The sequence below is a fragment of the Diplotaxodon limnothrissa genome, linkage group LG18, assembly GCF_057381915.1.
Source record: "Diplotaxodon limnothrissa isolate DT_005_m linkage group LG18, D_limnothrissa_male_GT1.1, whole genome shotgun sequence".
In the NCBI taxonomy this organism is placed as follows: Eukaryota; Metazoa; Chordata; class Actinopteri; order Cichliformes; family Cichlidae; genus Diplotaxodon; species Diplotaxodon limnothrissa.
In genome coordinates, this window is record NC_140613.1 from 18,698,106 (window position 1) to 18,724,835 (window position 26,730).

The 26,730-nt window shown below is 40.8% G+C and overlaps 1 protein-coding gene and 4 non-coding genes across 7 annotated transcripts; 2 read left to right on the top strand and 3 right to left on the bottom strand.

Annotated features, from left to right (window-relative positions):
• Positions 1 to 3,026: 3,026 nt before the first annotated feature.
• Positions 3,027 to 3,098, bottom strand: trnag-ucc (transfer RNA glycine (anticodon UCC)). The gene has a single exon. It is a non-coding gene; the product is annotated as a tRNA-Gly (tRNA).
• A 287-nt stretch (positions 3,099 to 3,385) lies between these two features.
• Positions 3,386 to 3,459, bottom strand: trnai-aau (transfer RNA isoleucine (anticodon AAU)). The gene has a single exon. It is a non-coding gene; the product is annotated as a tRNA-Ile (tRNA).
• A 340-nt stretch (positions 3,460 to 3,799) lies between these two features.
• trnaw-cca (transfer RNA tryptophan (anticodon CCA)) lies at positions 3,800 to 3,871 on the top strand. The gene has a single exon. It is a non-coding gene; the product is annotated as a tRNA-Trp (tRNA).
• Positions 3,872 to 4,154: 283 nt separating this feature from the next.
• Positions 4,155 to 4,226, bottom strand: trnap-agg (transfer RNA proline (anticodon AGG)). Its single transcript has one exon. It is a non-coding gene; the product is annotated as a tRNA-Pro (tRNA).
• Positions 4,227 to 5,913: 1,687 nt separating this feature from the next.
• gigyf2 (GRB10 interacting GYF protein 2) lies at positions 5,914 to 26,361 on the top strand. Of its 3 annotated transcripts, none has more exons than XM_085377697.1 (29): positions 5,914 to 5,996; positions 7,834 to 7,885; positions 8,056 to 8,218; positions 8,409 to 8,504; positions 8,693 to 8,801; positions 12,039 to 12,144; positions 12,247 to 12,287; positions 12,386 to 12,418; positions 12,564 to 12,740; positions 13,171 to 13,382; positions 13,531 to 13,678; positions 14,460 to 14,699; positions 14,795 to 14,967; positions 16,443 to 16,599; positions 16,701 to 16,867; positions 17,229 to 17,323; positions 18,085 to 18,213; positions 18,322 to 18,452; positions 18,539 to 18,639; positions 18,805 to 18,945; positions 19,660 to 19,818; positions 19,902 to 20,150; positions 20,234 to 20,356; positions 21,379 to 21,618; positions 22,549 to 22,754; positions 22,906 to 23,057; positions 23,159 to 23,358; positions 25,353 to 25,494; positions 25,578 to 26,361. In XM_085377697.1, the coding sequence occupies exons 2-29, from the start codon at positions 7,848 to 7,850 to the stop codon at positions 25,643 to 25,645; spliced, it is 3,996 nt and encodes a 1,331-aa protein (XP_085233823.1). In that variant the 5' UTR covers positions 5,914 to 5,996; positions 7,834 to 7,847; the 3' UTR covers positions 25,646 to 26,361. The 3 variants fall into 3 exon arrangements, with proteins under 3 accessions (XP_085233823.1, XP_085233821.1, XP_085233822.1); XM_085377695.1 differs by having other exon boundaries at positions 5,917 to 5,996; positions 13,528 to 13,678; XM_085377696.1 differs by having other exon boundaries at positions 5,917 to 5,996; positions 12,564 to 12,665; positions 13,528 to 13,678.
• Positions 26,362 to 26,730: the final 369 nt, after the last annotated feature.

A 26,730-nucleotide genomic window follows, 5' to 3' on the forward strand; every position in this document is an offset into this window, starting at 1 on the left:
GTGCAAGGCCATACACTATGGACAGTGCTGGGGAGTAACGGAATACATGTACCACTGTTACGTATTTAAAATACAAAATATGAGTAACTGTATTCCGTTACAGTTACCGTTTAAAAAGGTGGTGTTCAGAATACAGTTACTTTGTTGAAATAAAGGGATTACATGGTGGTCTTTTCCTGTTTCATATGTCAGGCTATGCCCTCGCTATTTTTTGTAATTCCATGCTGGCAGTGTTGGGAAGGTTACTTTTAAAATGTATTCCATTACAGAATACAGAATACATGCCCTAAAATGTATTCTGTAACGTATTCCGTTACGTTACTCAATGAGAGTAACGTATTCTGAATACTTTTGATTACTTAACATATTATCATGCATTTTACAACTACGTGAATGTACTATTGTTGTGTGATTTATTACTATTACTGAAGGTCCGCGGCTCCGAACCGTAGTAAAGGGACCTCTGACTAATACAGTTCCGTGTCGGGCTCGTAGCCGAAAAATTGTTTTACTTTGTTGTGTGGGTCAACTCTGCTTGCGAGAGACAGAGAGAGGCATTGAAAGGCTGCTCCAACGGAACTTATTGTTTCAGAGGAAAACACCAACAAAGCAAGTTTTAATAGCTTACTTACAACTGGGCTTGTCAGGCACTCTTCTTGGCTGCAGTGGTTATTATTATATTTACATGTTTCCAGCTCCCGTTTTTGCTCGATGACAACTTGTACTTTTCGACTCTCCTTTTTCTCCCTCCCTCGCTCACAGACACATAACCAGTCCATTCTCCCTGCAGCACGGACTACACTGCCCATGAAGCTACATTCTGCATTCTGCCTATTAGCTTAGCACAACAACAACAACAACAAAAAAGCGCTCTCTCACCCAGGAAACACGCAGAGCGTCGCCCTGTAACCATGGCAACCGTAACGCTGCCGCCTGGAACAACAGAACGTAGCTGTCAAACAAAACCGAAACAGTCCTGACCCGCCACAATATGAAACAGGAAAGTACCGCCGTGTAATCCACAAAGTAACTGTATTCTAAATACCACCTTTTTAAACGGTACCTGTAACGGAATACAGTTACTCATATTTTGTATTTTAAATACTTAACGGCGGTACATGTATTCCGTTACTCCCCAACACTGCATGCTGGTGGAAACCCAAACAAAACACGCATTAAGAGGCTCAAATGCCAGGCACTCTTTTTGGCTGCAGTGGTTATTATTATATTTACATGCTTCCAGCTCCCGTTTCTGCTCGTTGACAGCTTGTACTTTTCCACTCTCCTTTTTCTCCCTCCCTCAGGCTCACAGACACATAACGGGTATGGCAGTCCATTGCGGGTGACCGTGGCTCAGGGGGTTGGGAAGCGTATCTGTAACCGGAAGGACGCCAGTTCGATCACCGGGCTCTCTGTCCTAGTCGTTGTGTCCTTGGGCAAGACACTTTACCCTACCGCCTACTGGTGTTGGCCAGAGGGGCCGATGGCGTGATATGGCGGCCTCGCTTCTGTCAGTCTGCCCCAAGCTACAACCATAGCTTGCCTCCACCAGTGTGTGAGAGTGAATGAATAGTGGCATTGTAAAGCACTCTGGGTGCCTTGAAAAGCGCTATATAAATCCAATCCATCGTTCTACACTGCCCATGAGGCTACATTCTTTAAGGCGATACCTGTAACACTCTGCCTGTTGCCTTCATTTTAAAAAATATTTCTTCACGTCATTATGAGACACGAGATTGAGACACAGGCATTTGAGCCTCTTAATGTGTGTTTTGTTTGGGTTTCCACCAGCATGCAGTGTTGGGGAGTAACGGAATACATGTACCGCCGTTACGTATTTAAAATACATAATATGAGTAACTGTATTCTGTTACAGGTACCGTTTAAAAAGGTGGTATTTAGAATACAGTTACTTTGTGGATTACACGGCGGTACTTTCCTGTTTCATATTGTGGCGGGTCAGGACTGTTTCGGTTTTGTTTGACAGCTACATTCTGTAGTTCCAGGCGGCAGCGTTGCGGTTGCCATGGTTACAGGGTGACGCTCTCGCTCTGCGTGTTTCCTGGGTGAGAGAGCGCGTTATGTTATGTGTCTGTGAGCGCGAGGAGGGAGAAAAAGGAGAGTCGAAAAGTACAAGTTGTCATCGAGCAAAAACGGGAGCTGGAAACATGTAAATATAATAATAACCACTGCAGCCAAGAAGAGTGCCTGACGAGCCCAGTTGTAAGTAAGCTATTAAAACTCGACTGTACGCTGTGTTCCTGTTTTCCTCCGAAACAATAAGTTCCGCTGGAGCAGCCTTTCAACTCCTCTCTCTGTCTCTTGCTAGCAAAGTTGACCGTATTAGCCAGAGGTGTCTTTACTACGGTTCTGAGCCTCGGAATAATTTTCTATATGAGATCGTTGCAAAAAGCGCAGCCTTACCTATTGTCCACCCTACTGTTACTCATTTTATATTAAGATTTAAAAATCTAGTTGGTATTGGTATGGCGAGTAACCTTCAGTAATAGTAATAAATCACACAGCAATAGTACATTCATGTAGTTGTAAAGAAGCATGATAATATATTAAGTAATCCAAAGTATTCAGAATATGTCACTCTCATTGAGTAACGTAACGGAATACGTTACAAAATACATTTTGGGGCATGTATTCTGTAGTGGAATACATTTTAAAAGTAACCTTCCCAACACTGACCATGAACAATGTTGCCCTTTTATCTATCACAGGGCTAACACAGGGAGACAGATAAACCATTCATGGTCATATTGACACGTCAGCTAACCTAACCCATGCACTGTGGGAGGAAACCGGAGTAAATCCACACAAGCTTTCACACAAGAGAGCATGCAAACTCCACACAGAAAGGAACAGCCAGCTAGATGAGTCACACCCAGACTGTCATATGTGTTATATGAATGTTAACATATGCACATGCAGTAACAACATTACGATAACAGTTTCAACTACTGTATTTTTATGGATTTGGAAGAAAATTATTTTTTAAAAAAAGAAAGAAAATAGCCTGCGTTGGCCGGGAATCGAACCCGGGTCAACTGCTTGGAAGGCAGCTATGCTAACCACTATACCACCAACGCCTCCTTAGAGGAAGGCTACTCAAATTCACTTCAATCCATATCGATTTATATGAACTATATGTATGTTTATATTTTATATGTACTGCATATTATGGCTTTTCGTAGTCTGTCTACAAATATTTGCCGTTCTAGAAGTGTCTATATTTGGCCATAACATGGGGCTATTTTATTCTATTTTTTCGCCGAACCAAATACATCCATACTGCTGACACGGCTTGTTTTCACACCGTAATAAAATCGAGCAGCAAAATAATTTTCCCAAAGAAGGGAGAAAAAAAACGCAACTGTGGCCCGTACGGGGATCGAACCCGCGACCTTGGCGTTATTAGCACCACGCTCTAACCAACTGAGCTAACCGGCCACTTACCAAAGATACAGTGGTACACTATATATACTATATACAAATGACTAATGGCTGGGCCCACAATACAATACCAGTGTGGACAGCCAGCCCCAAGGTTTTTACTGTCTTACTTAAAAACAGGCCTTCTGATTAGGACTTATTACGGAAGAGGATTAGGGCCACTGGAAAAAAAAAAGTGGGCACTCTTTCTTTTCCAGAATTCTGAGATTAAAGTCAGAATTTTCACATTTCGACGTTTTTCATAAAATATCACTTAGTGACACAAGCTAAAGACCATATGTAGCCACAGCACAGCATGCCCACCTTTATGATAGGCATATACAAGGTTTATGCCACAGACCTCGTGGCGCAACGGTAGCGCGTCTGACTCCAGATCAGAAGGTTGCGTGTTCAAATCACGTCGGGGTCAAACCTTTTTTTTGTTCCACAGTAAAACGCACGCTTAAATTGTAATCTTCTGTCTTACAAGTTGCTACTTACCGCGTTTGCACGCGTGGTAAATATGAATACAGTTTTTTTATCGACATTAGATTGAGTGCTGCTGCGGTGAAGATTCTCACTCTGAAGAAGCTTTGTCTTATAATCCTAAATATCATCGCATTTGCATTTAATTGCGTATCTGCGAAAGCGATATTGGCAACGTTAACAAGGAGAATTATTAATAGCAATTCAAAATAACAAAGTAAAACGGTGGGCTCGTCCGGGATTTGAACCCGGGACCTCTCGCACCCTAAGCGAGAATCATACCCCTAGACCAACGAGCCAGCTCGAAATGCAGCATCGTCGTAATCCAACAAAACCAACAACAGGTCCTGAGCTCACAATTAGTAGTAGTTTAAAAATTAAAAATCTTTATGTTACGTGTAACTGCAGTTGTTTTTGTTAGCTATAGATCTCTACATGAGTTGGTAAAAATAAAGCAAACAAACAAATAACAAACTGTCGTTATTGTTCGGCCGACTGGCTAGTAAAAATGGATACAGAAAGTGTAATGCTAGGGCCACGGGAGGATTCATCTCAATACAGATAAGTAAGGCTCATTAAAAAGTGTTTACCAGTCCGACTAACTTTACCTGATTTATTTTACCTCGAAGTTTTTGCAAGCAGCTGGCTCATACTCTTACATAAACTTTATAATTACTCAGCACCACATGCATTTCGGGTCTTGGGGTGGAGAAATCCGTGCATTGAATCCAAAAAGGAAAATCACATACCTAAATCCACCATGCTATTTTGCCCTGCAGGGTCGACAGCGCCAATATTAACACTCACTGGTCTCACTTGGCTAAGCACTAGCCTGCATTAACCAGTGACCAGGCCTACTGGTATAACCTGTTAGTTAAGCATTATGTAAGAGTGACACATCAATGCTGAACTGAATGTAAGTGAACTGAATTGTTTATTGTTTAAGGAGTCTTGGATACCATATTCAGCCTTGCACTGTAAAATGTGGTAGTTCTCAAAGCTGACCAAAAAAAGGAACCTTGTCTGGCTGTGTCACCTTTGTCATGACTGTGTTACAACTCTGAGTTGGAGGACCACAAAGCAAATTTGGCCTTTACTGAACCCCTCATTTCACTCTCTCTAGCTCTCTGTTTAGAGTGTCAACTCCAAATTTTTGAGAAGTACCTTTTTATACATGGGGATACAATTAAACACAAGTTACCTCAAGCAGCCAACAATAATAACATATTTTAACACAGCTGTATATAGCAAGATGTGCCTTCTCTCTTATTGTGCTTTAGTGGTGCCTTTCCAAAAACAAAACAATGAAAAGTTTGTTTGTTTTGTTGTGTTAACTAATTATTGTGGAAGGTAACACAAGCAGGTATTTAATAGGCATTAAAATGTTTGATTATATTCAGTGCTGCCATCTTCGATTGCTAAATTGGTTTATCTGCTTCTCTGACTTTCGAAATCAGATAAAAATTCCAACTGCGAACTCGGAAAAACTCGAAATTTCTGACTAACTAACCGACCTAACGTGTCGGTAGTGATATCAGTAATACTGGGCCTGTACTTACTTAATATGGGATCATATCAAAAACAGCGCTATTTTCCTATCATTCTACAAATTAATAAAGAAAACAGAAATCAAAATGTTAAGGGCTGTTTTAATGGCATTTATAGTATTCCAGTACAGTTGTATTTATTTATGGCAGTAGTCTATACAATTATTGCTGTACAGTGAGCCATTTATACATGTTTCGTATATGGTGTTACATATGCAAAGTTTGCATTATACTGAGTTTACTGGCTTATTGCGGAGAGGCCCGTGTCACGTCCTTTTCTCAAGGTTTTTAAGGGATAAATACAAAGTTCACTTTATTTAAAATTAACATTATGAGCCAGAACATTACCACAGGCTGCTACTGTGTGTAGCAGTCAGCAAATCTGTTCTCGGCATTCGGGTTTATATATCTGCTGTCATGTGACCTGCGCTCAGCCATCTTGTGGAAAACGAAGAGAGAGAGAGAGCCCAGAGAGAGCCACACAGCTCGTATACAAACCTTGTGCTGTCAGAACAAGCGGAGGTAAGACAGCCAAAGTTTGACACACTAGCGAGGAAAAAAAATCATTCGCGTTAGGTAGCCGCCACGTCAGGGGGGCAAATTGCGAGGATCTGGGGCGCTTGGGGTTGTTGGTTCTACCACCATGTTTACTTGGCCTTGCAGCACCGGGCCCCAGTGCCTCCGTGTGCGGGCCGTTTTGACAAGGAAAGGTAGTCGTCGATCTAGGCTGCTCGGGAGGCCGCGTGGAGCTAGTTGGCTAACCCGTTAGCATGCTAGCTATAAGCATTGGTGATTGGATGGGAGGGGGGGATTAACTTATTCCGGAGCAGTGTTACACAGTTTATGTGAATTATAAGCTTTACCTACTCTCTTGTGATAAACTAAAACAGTGTCAGTACACGCGTCTGCCTTTACTTGTCACACATATACGATAGCTAGGTTGGGATTAAACGTTGCTGGCTAATTAGTTAGCTAGCACGCTGGGATAACCACCGTTGGCCATCGTCTTTCTGGATAGCAAAAAATACTCTGCACCAGGCAGTAAAGCGCTTCTTTAACTACAATTCTGCCGCCACCTTTCCGCACGTCTATAACCCCACTATGAGCATTTAACAGTCGCAAAACATGCTGGATAATGACAGTCACGAATGTGCAGTGAATGCTTTAAATATCCACGTTAGGTGTTTACAGGACTTGCTAGTTTGCTGCGTTGGCTAACGCAGTGCTGGCAGCTGAGGGTGATTTGCTGAACCATCCTCAGTGACCATCACAGCGAGCATTGCAAAGCCAGCTTTAACATTATTCAGCAACATTAACTTCACTTAGTACGTAATCAAGGCTGGAGTTTGACTACTGTAGTTTTGTTAGGAGTTAAACGATGGACTCGGTGACTTTCCCGAAAACTTTACAGGAGTTTAACGCTCACTCGTATTTTGTACCATTTAAGCTGCTTAACAAAATTGTAACGGTACATTGACTTCATAAAACTGATAAGTTATATTGCTGTGTACAGATTACGCGTTAATAATTTCAAACACGCCGTATCGTTATATAAAGCCGGCCAATCAAAGGTCTAGCTTTAAAGTGTGCCTAAACTCACAGAAGAGACACCACAAATATCGCAAGCCCCCCTCCGGTTGCTGTATTTATTGCTGTAACTACCAACTTACACGTGGCTTATTCAGGCTTCCATATGGTCAAGGCTATTGTAAGTCTGCTGTCGCCTTTTGTGCCTGATGTTTGAGGAAGGCCTGTGCCTTAGATCTGTGCTTCCAGGTTAAGGGTGAAGGGAACGTCTTGGTAGTAGGGACACTAGCATAAACAAACAACTAATGATGCTGGCATAACATGATTATTTTGGGGAGAGTTGTTTTTGCTGAAAGAAAGTCCATCTCAGTCGTCAATTACAGGTGTCTGCCACAGCCTCCTTGCGGGCTGAGAGATGTCCTAAAATAGCTTTAGCACATTGAAATTGTACACTGGTTGTGTGCTTGTGGGATGGGCTACATAGCCTGAGGAGTTGAAATGCATTAAAGCCAGGGACAAACCCCTAATGTGTTTGACATGCCTGAGTTTTAGTTTTCAAGATTTTCAGCAATTAAAGTAAAAACTGTATATACAGGTGCAGACCAGTACTGCAGTTCCCCTGTCTGTTTATGCCACATGCAATTTTGGAATACCCATTTATATTTCCAAGTCAAGACATGCACACATCCAATTTTGAATGGATGCAGTAACACTTATAAGCAGTATTAGGCTGCATGACTGTCTATGTGTTCTTTTTTGCTGTTGTTTTTTTGGGGGGCGGGGATGGCAGATGTTTGGCACTAATCCTTTACCTCCATTTCCACATTTGCAGAACTTCAAGGGAGAATGGCCGAAACCCAGACACTTAACTTTGGACCAGAATGGTAATTGAACTGGCGTGATTTAATAATTGGTGTGGATGAAGTGATTTTTAGGTTGTGAAACTGGTTTTCTGCGTGGGCCTAGTGCAGGTTTTCTCGTTCATGTTGAGACCTGTTGCTTGATTGATGTTTCTCTGTCCGTTATGTTTTTACTGCTTTGTCTCTGTCTGCAGGCTGCGTGCCCTGTCTGGAGGAGGAGGCAGCAGTGGTGGTGGTGGTGGAAGCAGCAATGCTATTGCCTCTCCACCCCTCTCACCTGCATTGCCAAAGTATAAACTTGCAGAATATCGCTACGGGAGAGAAGAAATGTTAGCACTTTATGTAAAGGATAACAAGGTGGGTACGTCCGTAACGTCAGCGTTAGATGTTGACGCAAGATCGTAGCCATTGGGATTTTCATACAAAGTGTGTGACTGCCAAGATTGAATTTCATCCCCCATATTTTGTTGTGCTATAATAGTCTTTGAAAATTGAACGAAATGTATCTTAATTGTGAAAACTCGTACTGTGCGTTTGTGTTGTCCAGATCCCTATAGACCTACACGATAAGGAGTTTCTGCCCATATTGCAAGAGGAGCCCCTGCCACCTCTGGCACTCGTGTCTTTTACAGAGGAGGAACAGGTATCAACCAGATCAGAACAATGACATTAATGTCAAGCTGGCGTGAGGCCAATTGCAATATTATTATTTTAATGGCATATGCATTGTATTTACTAATTTAGCTTTATAATACAGAGCGGATACAAAGACAAGAGCTCAGACTTGGCTTCCCCTCCGTTTGCTCCCCTCCCTTCTGTTTGTATTTGCAGAGAAATTTTTCCATGTCTGTAAACAGTGCAGCTGTACTTCGGCTCACAGGGCGTGGAGGTGGGCTGATAGCAGGGGCACCAAGAGGCCGAAGTACTTCAAGGGGTAGAGGTAAGAATGTATCTAAGCTCATGAATACATGAGTAAGTTGTGTTTCCTTTTATAATTTCAAGGAGAAGTAATATGTTGGATCTAATCTCTAGACAGACAGGTTTAATTCTTTGTTGGAGAAATGAGGCTGTGTTCTTCCAACAAGAGTGTTTTGAGCTACCACTGCTTTGTTACCAAATGCAGTGGTCTAGGGCTGCTCAATTAATCGAATTTTAATCACGATTACGATCTGGGCTTTCAACGATCATTAAAAATGACTGAGCCGATTATTAGCCCCTCCCTAATTTATCCGCGACACCTTAAAGGCCGGTCCGTGAAAATATTGTCGGGCATAAACCGGTCCGTGGCGCAAAAAAGGTTGGAGACCGCTGATTAAGAGGACCCGAGGGAAGCTCGGAAAGCTAAGCAGAAGTTATTTGGAGAGTGACTGCCGTTGGTTGAAAAGAGAGTTTAAAAAAAAAAAAACTTCAGTGGTGTTGCACACTATTTTATATTATTTTTTTAAAGTCATTGTTAACCCTTTAAAGCCGGTCAGAGCAGCATGCTCCGTTTTGCGTAACTATTTTTAAATCCCTGTAGAACCTGAACCGTGTAAGCTAACGCAATAATTTGTTTTGCATATGAAACCGGAGGAGTTGTACTTACATCTTATGCCATCAGCTTGTCCTCGGTCACGGTTTCGTTCCACATATAGCTTTGCAAAAATTGCATAAAAAGCGCTTGCAGGAACAAAAACATAATATTCCAGAAACACGCTTTGCCGTTCCTATCAGCTGTTCATAACACTTCCCACAGTGAAATGATGCACATGCTGTTTTCTTTGCAAATTTGCATCATAGGATTGTTTTTTGTTTTTCCTGCAGTATATAAAAATTGCTGTATCTCCAAAATAAAACTATGAAGACACTCAAAATAAATTTCCTGTGGTGGGAAACTATTTTTTGCAACTTTATTGTATTTAAAGTTTTGAGGGATAAACCTCTTAAATTTCTCCAAGTAGAAATATATGTAAACAAAACAAAAGCGATTTTCAATTTTTTTGTAGTTTATTGCACTTTTTTGCAATTTATGTAATTACTATGGACTTAATGCATACATATTATTAAAATATGGGCTATAACAGTTGTATTGATGTATAGCAACTTGAAATGCTCCCACAAATGGCACTACAGCATGTAAAAAAAATAATATAAGCTCTGGTGGACTTGGTTCTATAGTAGGTCTTAAAGGGTTAAATAAATATCGTCAAATAATCGTGATCTCAATTTCAGTGAAAATAATCGTGATTATCATTTTTGCCATAATCGAGCAGCCCTACAGTGGTCTGATTGGTCAGATCGGTTTATTTGGAGCTGAAAAACTGAGCTTGGTTCAAAAAATAAATCCTGCAAATTTGTCCAGGGAAGTTAAAGGCCTTTAGATGCCAGTCCAGAAGCTCCCACACGTTTAATCAGTGAATCAGTATAGAAATGTTTTGTCACAAGATAAAAGTGATCCCTCTTGACAACTTTTTATTTGATTTCCCTCTATAAAATAAAGGAAGTAACAGAACCAAGTGCCCCCACAGTATAACAGACACATCTGTGTGTAGTTGATGTGTGTATGCAGTTTCAGGAAAGTCATGACAACTGGATACAGTTAAAGTGCCTTTAAAACAGCCTGGCAGTGTGTCCAGAGTTTGAGACAGTATAGTGTAATACTAGTATCCCGTAGGTGATGTGCTTACTCAGCAAAATGTTGCCTCGCACTGATGTGCCCTAAAGTTGGAAGATTGTCTCTGAAAGCAGACGGACGTTTGTTTAGGCGTAGTCACGATGCAGATCTATTAAAAAAATGAGTATTTTCTCACACCAGAGTAAAATAAATTACTGTTAATCAGCCTTGGAGCAAAGGATATACATTCTGCCTTCTGCTGAGCATAAAGTGTTCATCTGTGAATCCCAGATTATTCCAAAGGAAATTTGTAAAATTTCCTGGTGTAAACCGTTGACTGGAGAGGTGGGTGTTGCTGGTAATTCTCAGCTTTCCATCTACATGGCTTTTCACAAAATCAGTCTACCTCTTCTTTCGCTCATCATTCTTGGAAATTGTAAATAATAAGATGAGGCATTTACATAATGATGGCATGGCTTGCTTGCAAACTGTAGGCTGCAATAAGGATCGGTGTAATATTTCAAGATTCTTGCATGCTAATGCACTCCAGTAAAGTTGCAGTGTTAGACAGAGGTCATGTTAAGTGTGTGGCAACAGTATGTCACTATGATTTCACATTGACCTTTGACTTAGTTCAAAGACTTAACCTTTTATCTGTAATAATTTTCTAAAATATAACGTGTTAAGAAACAAACGTCTTTTATAGAAACTGCTATGTTACCAGCTACCAGAGTTTGGTCTTGAAATTCAGATTATTTATTTACATTTTTTTTTTTAAACAATTTAAGGCCCTGATGTCTGGACTGTTGATCTTTTGCTGTCGACATGTTCAGTTTTACATACACAGTGTGGGCGAGGTTAAATATTAATCAGAAATAGCTATTAATATTCATAAACAAAAGAACTGTTTTTACTGGCATTGGTCATGTCAGGTATACTTTTCCTGAACTAATACTTTAAAGTTTGATTAAGAGGTCACGCTATAGCTATATAGATAGGCAGTTTAATTATAAATAGAAAGTTAGTCAGTGACACAAAAAAGTCTGAAAGTAAGTTATTGTTCTTCACTAGAAGCAGTCAGTGCGCCCCAGGGTGGCTGTGGCTACAATGTAGCTTGCCATCACCAGTGTGTGAATGGGTGGATGACTGGTTGTGTAAAGCGCTTTGGGGTCCGTAGGGACTAGTAAAGCGCTATACAAATACAGGCCATTTACTATGGCAGTAAAACATTGCAGAATACTTCATCAGCCAAACTGATTTGTCCTTGTTCAAGGGTGTTGTCTGTGAGTCATGAGAGAAAAGATTCAATTAAAAATCTCAGGAGCTGCTTTCTTGTACACCTCTGGATAAAAATGTGAATGGAGAGTACACCATCATGATTCAGCAGATTTGGGTTTATGGACCATGGTAGAACTCCTGCTGATGAATATAATGCTGAATGCAAATAATTTGCAAGAGGAGTTGCTGGAGTATCTTAGCGGCATTTGTTCCTTTATAACCGTGTTAAATATCCCAACCAAAGGAAAGCCTGTGGAATATGATTATGAGCAACTGAATCTCATTAGTGTTTGTGATTGTTTTCAGGTCGGGGCAGAGGAGATGGAGGGTTTTACCAAAGAAGTTTTGACGATGTGGAAGGTTTTGGTCGTGGAGTAAGGGAGATGCATCGCTCCCAAAGCTGGGAAGAAAGGTATTAAAATGTTCATCTTTTTCTGTCAAAGCTTGACGTTTTTTTTCTTCCTTTTGGCATAACAGTCATAACTTTATATAATGACTTTCTTTCTATCAATAGGGGAGATAGAAGGTTTGAAAAACCAGGTCGAAAAGACCCAGGTTGGTGTCACATTTTGCTCCTCAAATAATCAATATGTGGTGATCTTTTGGGGCGAATGAACTTAGCTTATCTATTTGTTGCTTTGTTTTTGTGACAGATGCTGCTCCAGGACATTTTCAGATCAATCACAGTAAGTGTGTTTATGCAAGTTGAACTTTTGACCAATAGGAAGTTGAGATTTTTGAAGAATGTCGATGAGGCATGAGTTTGGTAACACAAATTATGATCTCATTGTCAATATAATCGTTATTTAACTTTCACTCCATCGTTTTCAGTGCGAGGTAATTATGAGGACGGTGGAGCAGGACTCCCGAGGAAGCACGACTTCACGCGTTCAGAAAGTGAGAACTGGCGTACTTCTCGTGATGATCAGAATGGTGAGGATGATGAGGGGGGTTGGCGCCCGGCAGGTTCTCGGCGGGACAATGACCGGTGGTGCCCCCCAAGCCCAGGTGGGCACTGCACAGTCCACGTTACCGATACATTTATCAGAGATAAATGTATTTGTGGTGACTGCCACTGCCTGTTTGAGAAAAAAGTTTTTTGTTTCACAGCCAAACTGCTGGTTGGTTTTTGGTATTCATGATAGCGCACAAAGTTGAATTCAGTTGAATTCTCCAGCTCCACCTCTTTCTGTATCATGGGCGTTTTGTTAGCTTGGCTGTCAGTAATTTACTGCTTCTATAAAGTACCAGCCAACAAAGCGTGCTAAGAGTGAGATGAGTGATTCTTCACCATTGATTCTTTATTTTAAACTGCATTTCACTTGCACAGGCAAATGTATTACTGCTGAACATCTGCATGAAGTTAAAGTATATCATGAGTAAAATGGTTTTCTCATTATTTTCCAATGTTTTTTTTGTATTTATTTTGTCTCTCCAGATGGGCCTCGGTCAGCAGGGTGGCGGGAACACCCAGACCAGCGTCGCCGTTTCCCATTTGATGCAAGAGAAGACGAGCGTGGCTACAGGAGGCCAAGGTCAGGCAGTGGCAGCCTTGAAGATGAGAGGGACAGCCTGCCAGAGTGGTGTCTGGAGGATGCAGACGAGGAGGCGGGCACCTTTGACTCATCGGGGGCATTTCTCTCACTCAAGGTGATTTCAGGCAGAAACCATTATACTGATAAATGGAAAGACTTGACTATCCTGAACTGGCTTCAAAACGCTGATGGCTTTAAGGGATATATGTGTGCCAAATTTTCAAAAGTGTTTTTTTTTTTTTCTTTTCCCTTCATAATAGCAGAAAGCCTCCAAGGAGCCGATCTTGGAAGAGGCAGAGATTGAATTCAAACCCTTGGAAGTGTGTGAAGAGGGCCTGGAGGACGAAGACTGCCAACCCAAGGAGACCAAAGAGACAGAAACCGAGGCCAAAAGAGAAGCTGACCGAAAAGGTCAGTCACGGTTTTTACATAGAAGTACATCTAAATAGACTGTAAGACTCACAGTTTTGTAAGCACTTTGGAAATGAAAGTCTTTTTTATGAAGCGCACAAAAAGACTGGGCTGTTTCACTTTTGGGAAATGGCATTCCCCGAAGCCAAGCTCAGCCTTCAGGGTGATGGCGGTCTCTTACTGTATGAACTTCAATGTACAGAAGGGGGGAAAAAAAATCTCTTATAGTTCGAACATTTTGTCTGCAGTTTCCAGAACCAGATTTTAGTGTGAGTGCTGCAGTATGACCAGTAACATAAGATTCCAGAAAAATACTTGTCATCAGTCAGATTTCAGTGATTTATAAGGTCTTGCAGTATGAGCCTAGCATTAGTGGACGAGCATGTTGACTGGAAACTGGTTGAGATGTACTAATGCAAAATTTTCATATACATCCCAGCAGTTGCTTAGATTAATATACTTTCAGTCAAAGTATTGTCTGTAAGGAGAAATTGTGGGAGTCTTTCAGCCACAGTCTCAAGGACACTAAAAAACACAATGGATTGCGCTGCAGATGCTGGCCTGTTTTGTGCTTCAACCATTTTTCTAAAATAAAATGATGGCTGTTTAAAGGCGTGATTCAAACATGACAAAAGAATGTGGAAAATTATGTGGATGTGATACAATATCAACTAATCACTGTTGACACAACGCACACATTTTAATACACATTTTTTAATATTACAAAACCTAATTATTATTTATGACAATTTCATATTATGATTTGTAATTTTTACTTTAGAGTTGGCTAGAGTACCAGAGGAGGCCCCACCTGTTCCTCCAACTGTCTCAGAGCCCCATTCTCCTGCTCAGTCTTTGTCCCCAAACCTGCCTAGCAGGACAGAAGACCCTGAGAGGCCAGCTGAGCGACAGCCACCCCTGGAACTCCCCCCAGAGCCCTGCAAAGTCCCTGTGCATGTCCCCATGTCTAATAGCATACTGGAATCTCTTCCTATGACCCACATTTCTACCACCCTTACAGGTGGGACTTTTATGCAGTTTCACTGTAAATATTACTTATTTTTTCTGCATGTGCCAAAAATACAAACATTTTGTTTTTTGTTTTTTTCCATACAGAAGTTTCTGCTCCATCACCTACTCTCCATATACCACAGCAAAAGCCCATAGAGGTTTCTGTGCCAATGAACAATCCTTTACCATTTCCTTCAAATATAATGTCACCTTTTGGCAGGCCCAACACTGTGTCACATGACACTGATGAAGACGAGGGATTAAAACACTTTGAACAGGTAATTATGTAAACTTTTATCATGAAGGTGTGTCAGCAGGACTGTGGTCATCAACCAGAAATCCACAGTCATGAGATCAGTTATAATCTTGTTGCTAAAGGAGAAACTATATCAAGAATATTATAATACCAGACATTTGACTAATTTCATTAACCCTCTGGGGTCTATGGACGCGCCGGTGCGTCAAATTCACATAACCAATTTAAGACGACGCAGCAACCCAAAGTCTCCATTTCAACTTGGGTCAAAAGTGTGGACTTCAAACTATATACCAGTTTTTAAATTGTGTCGATGGGCCACGTAGAACCAGAGTTATGAAGAGTTTTTTTCTGAACAAAACAGTGGTGTTTACGGCAGGAAGAAACGGTAAAAACAGCGTTTTCTAAGGACAGCGCTACCAAACACGCTCCGCTTGTGAGTGAAAAAAGAAAAATCACCCCTTCCCTATTGGTGTTAAAGCGTACCATGCTAGTCAATCAAAAAAAAAAAGATATGGTAACATGTGGCACTTGGTTGTTTAGGAAGAGAGGGAAGTTTTAGGAGTGGCACTGGCAAGAGAAAGCGGGTGAGCGAAAGAAAGAGACAGAGCAAGTTTTCATATGTGAGACATTAGTGACGTTAATAGTGTTTGGAGGCTATAGTTAGTGTGTTGTGTAGTCATTGTTTTGTTTTGTGTGTCAGTTATACTGCTAAATGTCACAGTTGATCCAAAGAAGCCACAAATGGCAGATTCCAGTGTAAATGCTGTCTCCACATGGAAGAGAGGACTGATACCCCTCCTGTTGTCAGACCTGCAGGGTTTAGGCCTGTGGAATTCTGTCTTATAGTGGATAGAAACTTTGGAGTTGCATAAATAATTTGCGTGCCTTCTTATTTGATGTTGCACACCTGATTGTTCTGTAAATAGTTTTAAATGGTTATAAGATAAGATAAGATAACCTTTATTAGTCCCACACGTGGGAAATTTGTTATATAAAAAACACCTGAGACCTTGGCTGCATTTTTAGGTAAATAGTACCATATAACTTTGTCGTTTGCAGAACTTGTGCATAATTTTTAGAAATTTGCCATTTCTATTTGCATTTCAAGTTATGAAAATGATTCGTTAAGCATATTTGTGGTTTGTACAGTAAAAAATAACTTTTTTCTATTCAGATAATTTTTTTGTCTTGATTTAGATCAATTGTACTAATATAGTATGTCAAAATATTGATACCAAACAATGCAAGATAAAAGGTTTTTGAAGGCGAAATATAGGTAAAATCAAAAGTAATCAAAAACGGCCAATTATTCCCTGGACCCCAGAGGGATAATGATCAGGTTTTTAAAAGCAACTCTTTGCTCAGAAAGAAGCTGTTATGTTTTGGGTTTTTTTTAATCATCTGAGACAAGGCAGTCTTTTGTGTCAGTTTTGATTTGGCTTAGGAGTAATTTTAATGCCTTTCTTTAAAAAAAACAAAAAAAATCCTTTCCAGGAGGCGGAAAAGATGGTAGCGTACCTACAGGACAGTGGGGTGGATGATGACAGACTTGCAGCAAAGACTTCAGAGAAGCCCAAGCCTGCAGGCCTGCCCCTGACCCATGAAGCTGCTCTCAAGTGGTTTTACAAAGACCCCCAGGGGGAGATACAGGGTAAGCCTGGACTTCATCTGGTCAGAGTGTAGCTTAGATTGTAGTTTTGTCTTAAAAACAGACTCCTGAATGTTTTCTGCTGTCTTTTTGTGCTCCTTTAGGTCCATTCAGTAACCATGAGATGACAGAGTGGTTTCAGGCTGGGTACTTCACAATGAACCTTTTGGTCAAAAGAGGGTGTGATGAAGTATTTCAGCCTCTGGGAGAGATCGTGAAGATCTGGGGCAGGGTACCATTTACTCCAGGTTCTGCACCTCCACCTCTACAGGTAAGGATCCTGCAAAGTGTTCTCCATTTGATTCTTAAATGTGGAGGGACTGTTTTTCAAATCAGAAGTAGAATCAGTACTACCTTTTATCCTGTAGGTGGTGTAGTAGTCCCTTTTTAAAATAGAAGGGTGTGTATAGAAACGCAAGGAAACCTCCTTGTATTATCTTTTAAAGCACAATATAACATGAACTCTTTTCGCCTCTCACCTAGTGAGAGGCAACAGTTCAAGCCTCCCTGTGATGCTGAATTAGATGGGCAGCTAGAAAGAGAGATCGGAAGCTTTTTAATGCTTTGCTTTTTCTCCAACTTGATTTAAAAACATGATTTTTATTGTAATTCTTTTTTCTTATGTTTTGAAGGGAGATGGGGATCAAGAGAGGTTGAAGAGGCACCAGGAGCTCACTGCTCTTAACCTTTACCAGTTACAGCAGTTCCAATATCAATACCTCCTCAGGTATGCCAGGCTCAGATTTAACACTACATCAGCAAATTCACACAGCTCACTTTGAAGCAACAAATTGGCAAATTGGTTTACATATGAAGTATTACTGCCCAAGACCTGCAGACAGACTGTGGTGTGTAAAACTGGTAGAGTTCCCGTTTAAGTTGAGACATTATTGCTTATTTATTCTTGCTTTCTGTGCAACAATAACTTATTTCGATTAAAAATACTAGTTTTATTGACTCAACACTTCATCAAACATTGAGTTGGTTTAAAAAAAAGTTCCACTTTAGCTAGTGAGGACAAGAAGATTTATGGCTGCAGTGAAGGACGTGAGAGGGTGTGGTGTGACAGAAGAGGATGCTAAAGATAGGGTCAGATGATCTGCTGCGGCGACCCCTAAAGGGAGCAGCTGAAAGAAGAAGCAGCTGGTCCAATATTGATTTGACACAATGCATAAATATCAGCATCTGACTTTGTTGAATGTCATCTTATTTATCAATAACTGCCTTGCTTGATGGAACTGTGAACTGTCCACATTATTTGTGGTTTTATTTACCAAAAAAAGGTTTATGGAATGCTTTTAATGCCAAGAGAAACAGGAGCTCCCAGACAAAACCTGCAACACAGCAGGGAGAACAGGCAAACTCCACATGAAAGGGTTGAAAGTGTTCAAACCCATGCTGCTTTTGCTTTGATTCCACACTACGAAACCCCCAGCCACTATACTGCTTTTTTTCCTAATCACTATCTACCCATCTTCCTCCATTTAGGCAGCAGTATGCTCAGGCCCTGGCCCAGCAGAAAGCTGCAGCTCTTAGCTCAGCTCCTCTTCAGCAGCAGCAGCAGCACCAACAGCAGATCAACCTGCTTCAACAGCAATACCAGGCTCTTAAGATAAGGTTGATAGCATCATTATTATCATAAGTATTTCAGTGTTTAAAAATGTTACCTCTAGAGACATCAAGGGAAATTGAATCCATTAATGTGTTTGCTTTATATTACTGTAGAGCATCTGAGAGCCTCCTACCTCCTGTTACCCGATCTCTGTCTGTACAAGACTCTGGTTCTGTGTGGGAAATGCAGAACCCGTCTACTCAGGCTTCCTGCACAACTAACCTCCAACAAGCTTCTCAGAGCAGTGAGTTTCTTACTTTAGTATCTTGAAGTGATGGAAATGTGTTTTTGTGGCAAGTGTAATGTATAAAATTGAATCATTTTCAACAGCGTGGGATAGCAGCAGTGTATGGGATTTACCCATAGACTCCATGGCACAGGCTCCAACTATTGAGCAGATGCAACAGTTTGAGAAGGCAAAGAATGCAAAGGTGATTAAAAATCTTGGTCTACGAGTGTTTTACAGTGTCTCTACTAACCTCTAAAGATCTCAGAAGTTTGGAATACAGCAATAGAAGTCTGAAATGTCCGACTATTATTTTGAGATCACGTTTCTGTGAACAATGCCTTAAGTTCATTATTTTTCTTTGTGTCAGCTGGAGCTTGAGAGGCGTGAGGCAGAAATGAGAGCTAAAAGGGAGGAAGAGGAAAGGAAACGGTTGGAGGATGCCCTGAGAGCTCGACAGGAGGAGGAACGGAAACGTTTGGAAGAAGAGGAGCTTGCACGGCAGAAACAGGTGGAACGCTTTCATAGAAGCACTTAAAAATGGAATGAGTACATGTCTTAGTGGCACTGGGCAAAAGACAATCTTTGAGGTTTTCTTATTCACACAGTGTAAGAGGGGGCAGACTCTTCTGCACCTCCGGCCTCTCATTTCTGTCTTTTAAATAAATTCTAACCAATGAAGGGAGTCTTAGGTCAGTACTGTAAAGAGTGAAAAATTCACATGGGCAGCAAAATTCAATGTTAAAGTGGGTTGAGCAGACTTTTTACCCATGAAGCTAGAAATGCGGAATTGACTTTTACTGTATAGAGGGAAAGACGTTTTCCCTCTAGATTTCTGCCTGTTGAAGCTGTAAAGTAGAACCCATTTCCTGATCGTTTTTTTGTAGTAGAGACAAAAAACAAAACAAAGGGCAGTATTGATGTATCAGGTGCTTTATACAGATACAGTATGTCAGAGTTGCATTGTAACGTAAAAAAGGTGGCACCAGCTAGTTTGTAAGCAGTGTCGCTTGGAATTTGCTAAGCATTCATTGCTTAGCAAATTCTTAGTAATATTGTTTACAGACTAGCTGTAATCAGGCTTTATTCATGTTGCGTTCCAATGACAACAACCACTGGGTAGTCAAAAAAAAAGATATCAGTTGGGTTTTTATGTTTTGGAGTCACCCTTTGATTTGTTCATTTGGTGTGAGGCTTGAACTGACACAACATTGTGAATTTTAAGGAGGAGGCACTAAGACGGCAAAGGGAACAGGAAGAAGCACATCGGAGACAAAAGGAGGAAGAGGAAAGAATGGCACAGGAGGAAGCTCTTCGAAGATTAGAAGAACGGCGGAGGGAAGAGGAGGAGAGAAAGAAGCGAGAAGAGTTCCTACGCAAACAGGTAAGGGTACAAAATCGTGTCTAATAATTCCTCTTCTTGAACCCAGCACTGAGCTTATTGAGTTTTTGTATCTGCTTCACCAGGAAGAGGAGCGCAGAAAGCAGGAGGAACTGGAAGCATTGCGGAGGCGTGAGGAAGAGAAGCGAGCAGAGGAAGAGGTGGCAGCTGCTGCAGTGGCAGCTGCCCTGGCCCAACAACAGGAAGAGCAAAAGAGGAGAGACCAGGAGGCCCAAAGACAGCAGGAGCTGCAGAGACAGAGACAACAGCAACAAGAGGCCCTCAGGAGGCTGCAACAACAGCAGCAGCAACAGCAGCAGCTTGCACAAATGAAGGTATAAACATAACCCTTATTTATTAAAAATACAGAGTACGAGATGACTTTAAAGTTTACAAAATGCCTTATCCTGGTCCACAGCTTCCATCCTCATCAAAGTGGGGCCAGCAGTCACCAAACACTATAAACCAGACTCAGAATGCCCTGTCATTGGCTGAGATCCAGAAATTGGAGGAAGAGAGAGAACGACAGGCGCGGGACGAGGTAAGAAGAGTGGACCAGTTTAATTTTCAGTGAACTGCTGCTGTTATGTGCTTTTCAAAAGTGTAACCTGTCTGTATACACTATATTAATTTTTTCATACACTGAATTGCCAAAAGTATTCACTCACCCATCCAAATCATTGAATTAACATGTTCCAGTCATTTCTATGGCCTCAGGTGTATAAAATCAGGCACCTAGGCATCACCAAGTGCAAGGCAAAGCATCAGATGTAGTGGTGTAAAGCATGCTGTCACTGGACTAGAGCAGTGGAGATGTGTTCTCTGGAGTGATGAATCCCGCTTCTCCATCTTTCAAACTGATGGATGAGTCTGGGTTTGGTGGTTGCTATGAGAACGATGCTTATCTGACTACATTGTGCCAAGTGTAAAATTAGTGGAGGGGGATTATGGTGTGGGGTTGTTTTTCAGGGTTGGGCTTGGCCACTTAGTTGCAGTGAAAGGAACTTTGAATGCTTCAGCATACCAAGACATTTTGGGCAACTTCATGCTTGCAACTTTGTGAGAACACTTTGTGGATGACCCCTTCCTGTTCCGACAAGACCTTCCACCAGTGCAAAAAGTAAAGGTCCATAAAGACATGGATAAGCAACTTTGGCGTCGAAGAACTTCACTGGCCTGCACAGAATTCTGACCTCAACCCAAGAGAGAACACCTTTGGGATGAATTCGAGCAGAGTTTGCAAGCCAGGCCCTCTCATCCAACAAGCCAGTCTGACATCACCAATGCTCTTCCGAAAAAAAAAATGGTGCAAAATTCCCATAAACACTGCTAAACTTGTGGAATATCTTGCCAGAAGAGTTGAAGCTGTTTTACCTACAAAGGGTGGGCCAACATATCAAACCATATGAATTAAGAATGGGACATCGCTCAAGTTTGTACGTGTGTGAATACTTTTAGCAATAATGGTCTGTCATCAGTACTTTGTTTCTTGTTATTGAGATGCTGTTTCTATATATGTGTGTATGTGTTTATATGTATATTAATACTGTGTTCACTTCACAGCATCGACGTCAGCAGCAAGAGATCCTTAAGCTACAGCAACAGCAGGCCCTGCAGCAGGCTCAGCAGCCTCATGCCAAGTTGTCAGGTTGGGGTAACATGGCCAAACAGCCAGTTGCCACCAAGTCTTTGCTGGAGATTCAGAGGGAGGAAGCCCAGCAGATGAAACAGCGGAAGGAGCAGCAGCAACAGCAGCAACAACATCCTATTGTTGCCCCACAAACGCGCACTCAAAACAGAACTGTATGTGACACAAACAATAACAAAAGATATTGTTGACTGAAACAGAATAAGAGCTTCGTAGAAAAGCAGAGCTGTTTATGAGTCGTTAGTGGAGTCAGCATTTTAAGGCAGAATATCATTAATAACATCCAAAATATTGACAAATGAAATTTTCGTTTAAATCCCAGGAGGAGTTCACAAAATTGTGATTTGATTGTTTTTTTGTTTTTAAATTAGTGATTTTACAAATCTGCTGTTTTATGCCTCTGCACGAGCAACAGCTGTGATCAGAGGTATACCTCAGATGTTTCTTCAGATTTGGCACAGATGTTTACTTGAAACCAGAGATGAACTGATTAAAAATTGATGGTCGGTTTAAGCAACAGCTGAAGAATTCAGAAGCCAGTCGGGTGAAACTTTAATTCGTTCTTTTGACTAATGTGTTCAATCATCTGTGGCATCATTATGATCTGCAGAAACACTTTCCTGGCTGTAATGTAGAATGTCTTTCTTTGTCCCTCCCTCCCTCCCTATTCGAGGCACTTTAACCACAAGGCAGTAATTGTTGTTCTTCTGGTTTTACGTTTCACTTCTGCTAAAAGGAATTCCAGCAACTACACCAGTTATGATGAATCGGCAAATCCGCAGATTTTCAGAATCAGCAGATCTTCGCATAATCTGTTTGTTTTCTTACTTTGTAACCAAATATTTGCAACTCATCCTTGTTCTGACTTTAAAGTTGTGAAGTTTTACACTTTTATTTCTTAAGAAATCAATCTGTTTGGGTTCTTGAACTGATAGATGGACAAAACTATCACATCAGTCAATTTCTTTGGAAACTTTTAAGTTGTCTTTTACCATTTTTAGGCATTTTATATACCAACTAATGTACTGATATCTCATGAATGTAATGGGCCAATTAACCTGAGACGTGTCTGGCTCTCTTCACAGACTTCTCTGAGTAACTCTGTGTGGGGGTCTGTTAACACCAGCAGCAGCAGCAGTAACTGGAGCTCAGACTCCAGCAGCATCTGGGGTGACACCCACAACTCAAATATGGGTTTCTGGGATGAGGCTGTGAAAGAAGTTGTCCAGCAACCTCAACAGACCCGAAAAGGCAACGCGCAGAAGAACAATAAAGGCAACGCCAACCTCAGGTATTTATTTAGAGTGACAAAACTTTACAAACCCTCTTAGTCACGGGCTGTGATGAATAGCATGATTTGCAGCGTGAGGGATATGATGAGTAACACGCAGATCTTAGTGACTTACTTTGTCTTCCTCTTTCATTTGTTTGTGCACATGAAGTAACTCTTTGAGTGGGCGAGCCAATAAGAAGGTGGAGGAGGAGGAGAAGCTGCTAAAGTTGTTTCAAGGTGTCAACAAGAGTCAACAGGACACGTTCATGCAATGGTGTGAGCAGACTCTGCACACCCTCAACACGGCCAACAACCTGGATGGTGAGTCTTTAAATATGATTTACTAAGTCATCCCACCAGGAACTATTAATGGGCCCTTTCTGGAAGCCAAACACAAATATTCTCCTCCTCCTCTCTGCCAGTTCCTACGTTTGCATCTTTCCTCAAAGAAGTGGACTCTCCGTACGAGGTGCACGACTACATCAGGGCCTACCTGGGGGACACTCCCGAGGCCAAGGACTTTGCCAAGCAGTTCCTAGAACGTCGTGCCAAACAGAACGCTAACCAACAGAAACAGGCACCACAGAAACAACAGCAAGCCCTCAAGCAGCAGCAGCAGCAGGTGAGCAGGACTTACAAGAACAAGGGTTGTTACACCAATTGTCACTTCCTTATATGACTTGTAATGAGGTGAAAGTGATGTTTCACTTCACTATGTGGCTTTTCTGGCTGTATGCAAAAACTAAAACTGTTGCATCACCCTTTAGATGACCCCAGAAAGATGCCATCTATAACAATGTTTTTTTTTTAATCAGCTAATTTATAAATCTTAAGTCATAGCAAGTGCCGACATGGCACTTCTTTTTTCTTTCTTTTTTTAGCCTGCTCTTTTTAAATAATAGAAAAAGAGATTGTCGAAAAGGTGAATTTTATCACTACATCAATGTTATGAAGGATTAATCCATGTTGCTTTTACTAAAACATGAAGGCCACCTTTCGTCTATGTTGTCTGTAGTCAGAGCAGCACTGCACCTTTTGTTTGTATAAAACCTGACACGCGAATGAAAATCATTTTTGTTTATTGGAAGAATAATCTGAGTGTAGTGGTTTCTTTGAACTGTAAACACAGTGGGCACTCTCACATTGTTTTCCACCACATTACCACAAATGAGGGAGGCAGAATATTAGGAACACTTTTAAATGCAATGCAGTCCAGAACACCAACACCTCCCAATGTCACATCAATATTGCGCATTAATAGTGTTGTTTACAATGGCACTAAAAACTCAGTGTCATAATTTTGTAAAAGTGGAATTTATGTCAAAGTGCTTGATCATATTAACAGGTTTGGTTCTTCTACCATCAGGGTTGGGCTGATTTTAGTAAGTTGTGTTTTTTATTAAAAGGTAAAATACAATTTAGTTTATCAAATAGCCAAAACATCAGAGAATTCAGTTAAATATGTGAAGCCTTGACTGTATGATCATGCTTACATACAGTCACTCCTCCAAAGCAAACTCCCATTAATTGAAAAGTTTGATAGCTCATATTTATATAAAAAATATATATATTTGTGGATTAAAGTGGACTGAGTGTAGTATATCATAGTTTTACTTTTAAGATGTTATTTTTGAGCATCCAGGATTTTAATCATACTATAATCTGTAAAATTACACTTATGAAGCTCATGCAACACTATGTTGTGGTGACAGATGTGTTACTTTGACACCTTTGTCTGTTTAACACACCTTTGAGCTGGCCTCTTTCTAAGTAGTGAAGAAAAGTGGGGCATCCATTCAGTGAACACATGTCTTTTGGCTATATTTAGAAAATGCAAGGCTTTCAGTGAACTTTTTAAAGCTAACTGAACAATCATCAGGTGTCTGGCTTGTCCCAGCTGTGCAGTCAGATTGTCTGTCGGTAATGTTGCTTTCAATTTTCTTGATATTTATTTATAATCACATCTGTCAACCCTGGATATTTATTATTTGGTGATTTGTATATATTGTGCTATTCCTTATATCTTAACATATTGTATTGTTAAATAGTCTAGTGTGTTTTTGTTAATGTTACTGTACTGGAGCAACTGTAACCTACATAATTTCCTTAGGGATTAATAAAGTATGCTGATTCTGATGATAAAAGTAGTTGGGGTAGAATTACAGGAGTAGTTTGTTCCTTGATCAGAAGGTGGCGCTGATGGAAACAATTATATGTAACAAAGGGCAAACTGAGCTGTACATGACACCATTACACCTTCCGTCACCCAAGTTTATTGTTTCAATTACAGTAGGTTGCATCAGTAGCCTCGTGTGTTTAATGTCTTCAAGTGGAAACTTTGACATGAGGAAAAAAATAAATAAAAGGTGCATTTTTTTGTTTTTTTTTTTTTTTAGGCTCTGCTATTTAGCACCTCAGTTCGTTTGTGACAGTTTTAACGCTGTCACTGGTGGCAGTTCCTATTATTTCATACTTCATTTCCCTCCACAGTGAATTCGAAGCATTAATGTTAGCTCTGGTTTCATCATTATGTTCAGCGATATCTAGTGGGACTGCGTTGAGCCTTTTCTCTGAGAGCTAAGCCGTCTTTTAAGTGCAAGTTTCTCTCTTTCCAAGGATTCTGTCTGGGGTGGAACAGGATCTTCATCAGTTTACCAGTCCAACCATACGAGTGGGCAGCAGCAGCGCTTTGAGACAGTCACCTCAGGGAAGAAGAAAAAGAAGCAGAAGATGGTCCGGGCAGACCCCAGCCTACTAGGTTAGGACAAACATCCATCTGAAAAATGATTACTTTTTTTATGTTTCATGTGCTAATTGAGTTGTTTCTTTTTACATTTTCAGGTTTTTCTGTGAATGCGTCATCTGAGAGATTGAATATGGGAGAGATTGAAACTTTGGAGGACTTTTAAGGGACTGCAGCCAAGCAAACCCCCCCACCCCCACTGACTGTATCCAATTTGAACAGCAGCTGCTTTACCCAAACCCCCAACTGCTTCCTCGACTTTCACCCTTTATTTTTCTGTTTCCCTTTTATCAGGAGTACACTGGCCATTGAGGCAGAGCGTATTTTTCTGGTGCAAATGGACCTTTGATCTAAAAGTTTAACCCTAAAGAGAAACAGACTGGAGCAAACAGTCGAGGGATACCCCCAACCAAGTGAGCAAGGAAGTCAAACTAATGGAGAGTCTGCTGATTTGCTGACATCTCTTCAGCTGCTTCATCCAAAATTAACAAATTTAAAATTTGGCCTAAACTGTATCTCATTGTTTTGTTTTGTTTTCTATATATATTTTGAAGTGTGGATACATGAATGGGGTAGCTTGGGAAAGATTGGAGATTATATCCATTGTTTTTTGTTTTTATTTATTGAGTTCCCCCCTACACTTTAGTTCCCCACCCCCCTTCCTCCCCCCCTCCCTCTTTTTGGCTGGGTGTTCATGGATAATGACAGCAAAGTAGAGCCCAAGGATTCGTGCCCACTTATGTCCTGTTTTAAGGACAAGTTCAAAAGTTCCAAGTAGTTATCTATTTCTTGTAAAATACTAGGCTGTTTAAAGAATAAACTTTCAATTCTGCATCTGTATTATAATATATGAAAATGATCTGCTGGAGTCATACTTTTTTATTGCAGTATGAAATAATAAAACAGTCTGTGTGGGCTGTTCACACCTGTGTCTGAACCATTCAGAAAAACTGCAAAATATGTGTGTAACTGATTTTTTACGATTAACCCGGTCACACTGCAGGAAACCACATTTTAGACATCCTGTCCGTGAAAAGCTCGAAATGTGTGCATGGAAATTTCATCAGTGCCAGGTGATTAAGAGGGTCTATTAATGAAATTAAATTTAGGAACCATGGGACAAGTTAATTATCTATGCATTTAGCCATGTAGACAAGGCCAAGATGACCTGCTGGTGTTTAAGTATAAGAAGGGAGAAGAAAGATGACTACGCGCCAGAGAGAGAAAATAACAGCTGAGGCTGTAGCATAC

What these genes read in the sequence shown, in the direction of transcription:
- gigyf2 (XM_085377695.1), top strand. Translation starts at nt 7,848, where the DNA reads ATGGCCGAAACCCAGACACTTAACTTTGGACCAGAATG. An exon ending in CTGCACCTCCACCTCTACAG is followed by an intron (nt 16,868 to 17,228) that starts GTAAGGATCCTG and finishes TATGTTTTGAAG; the next exon opens with GGAGATGGGGATCAAGAGAG. An exon ending in CAATATCAATACCTCCTCAG is followed by an intron (nt 17,324 to 18,084) that starts GTATGCCAGGCT and finishes TCCTCCATTTAG; the next exon opens with GCAGCAGTATGCTCAGGCCC.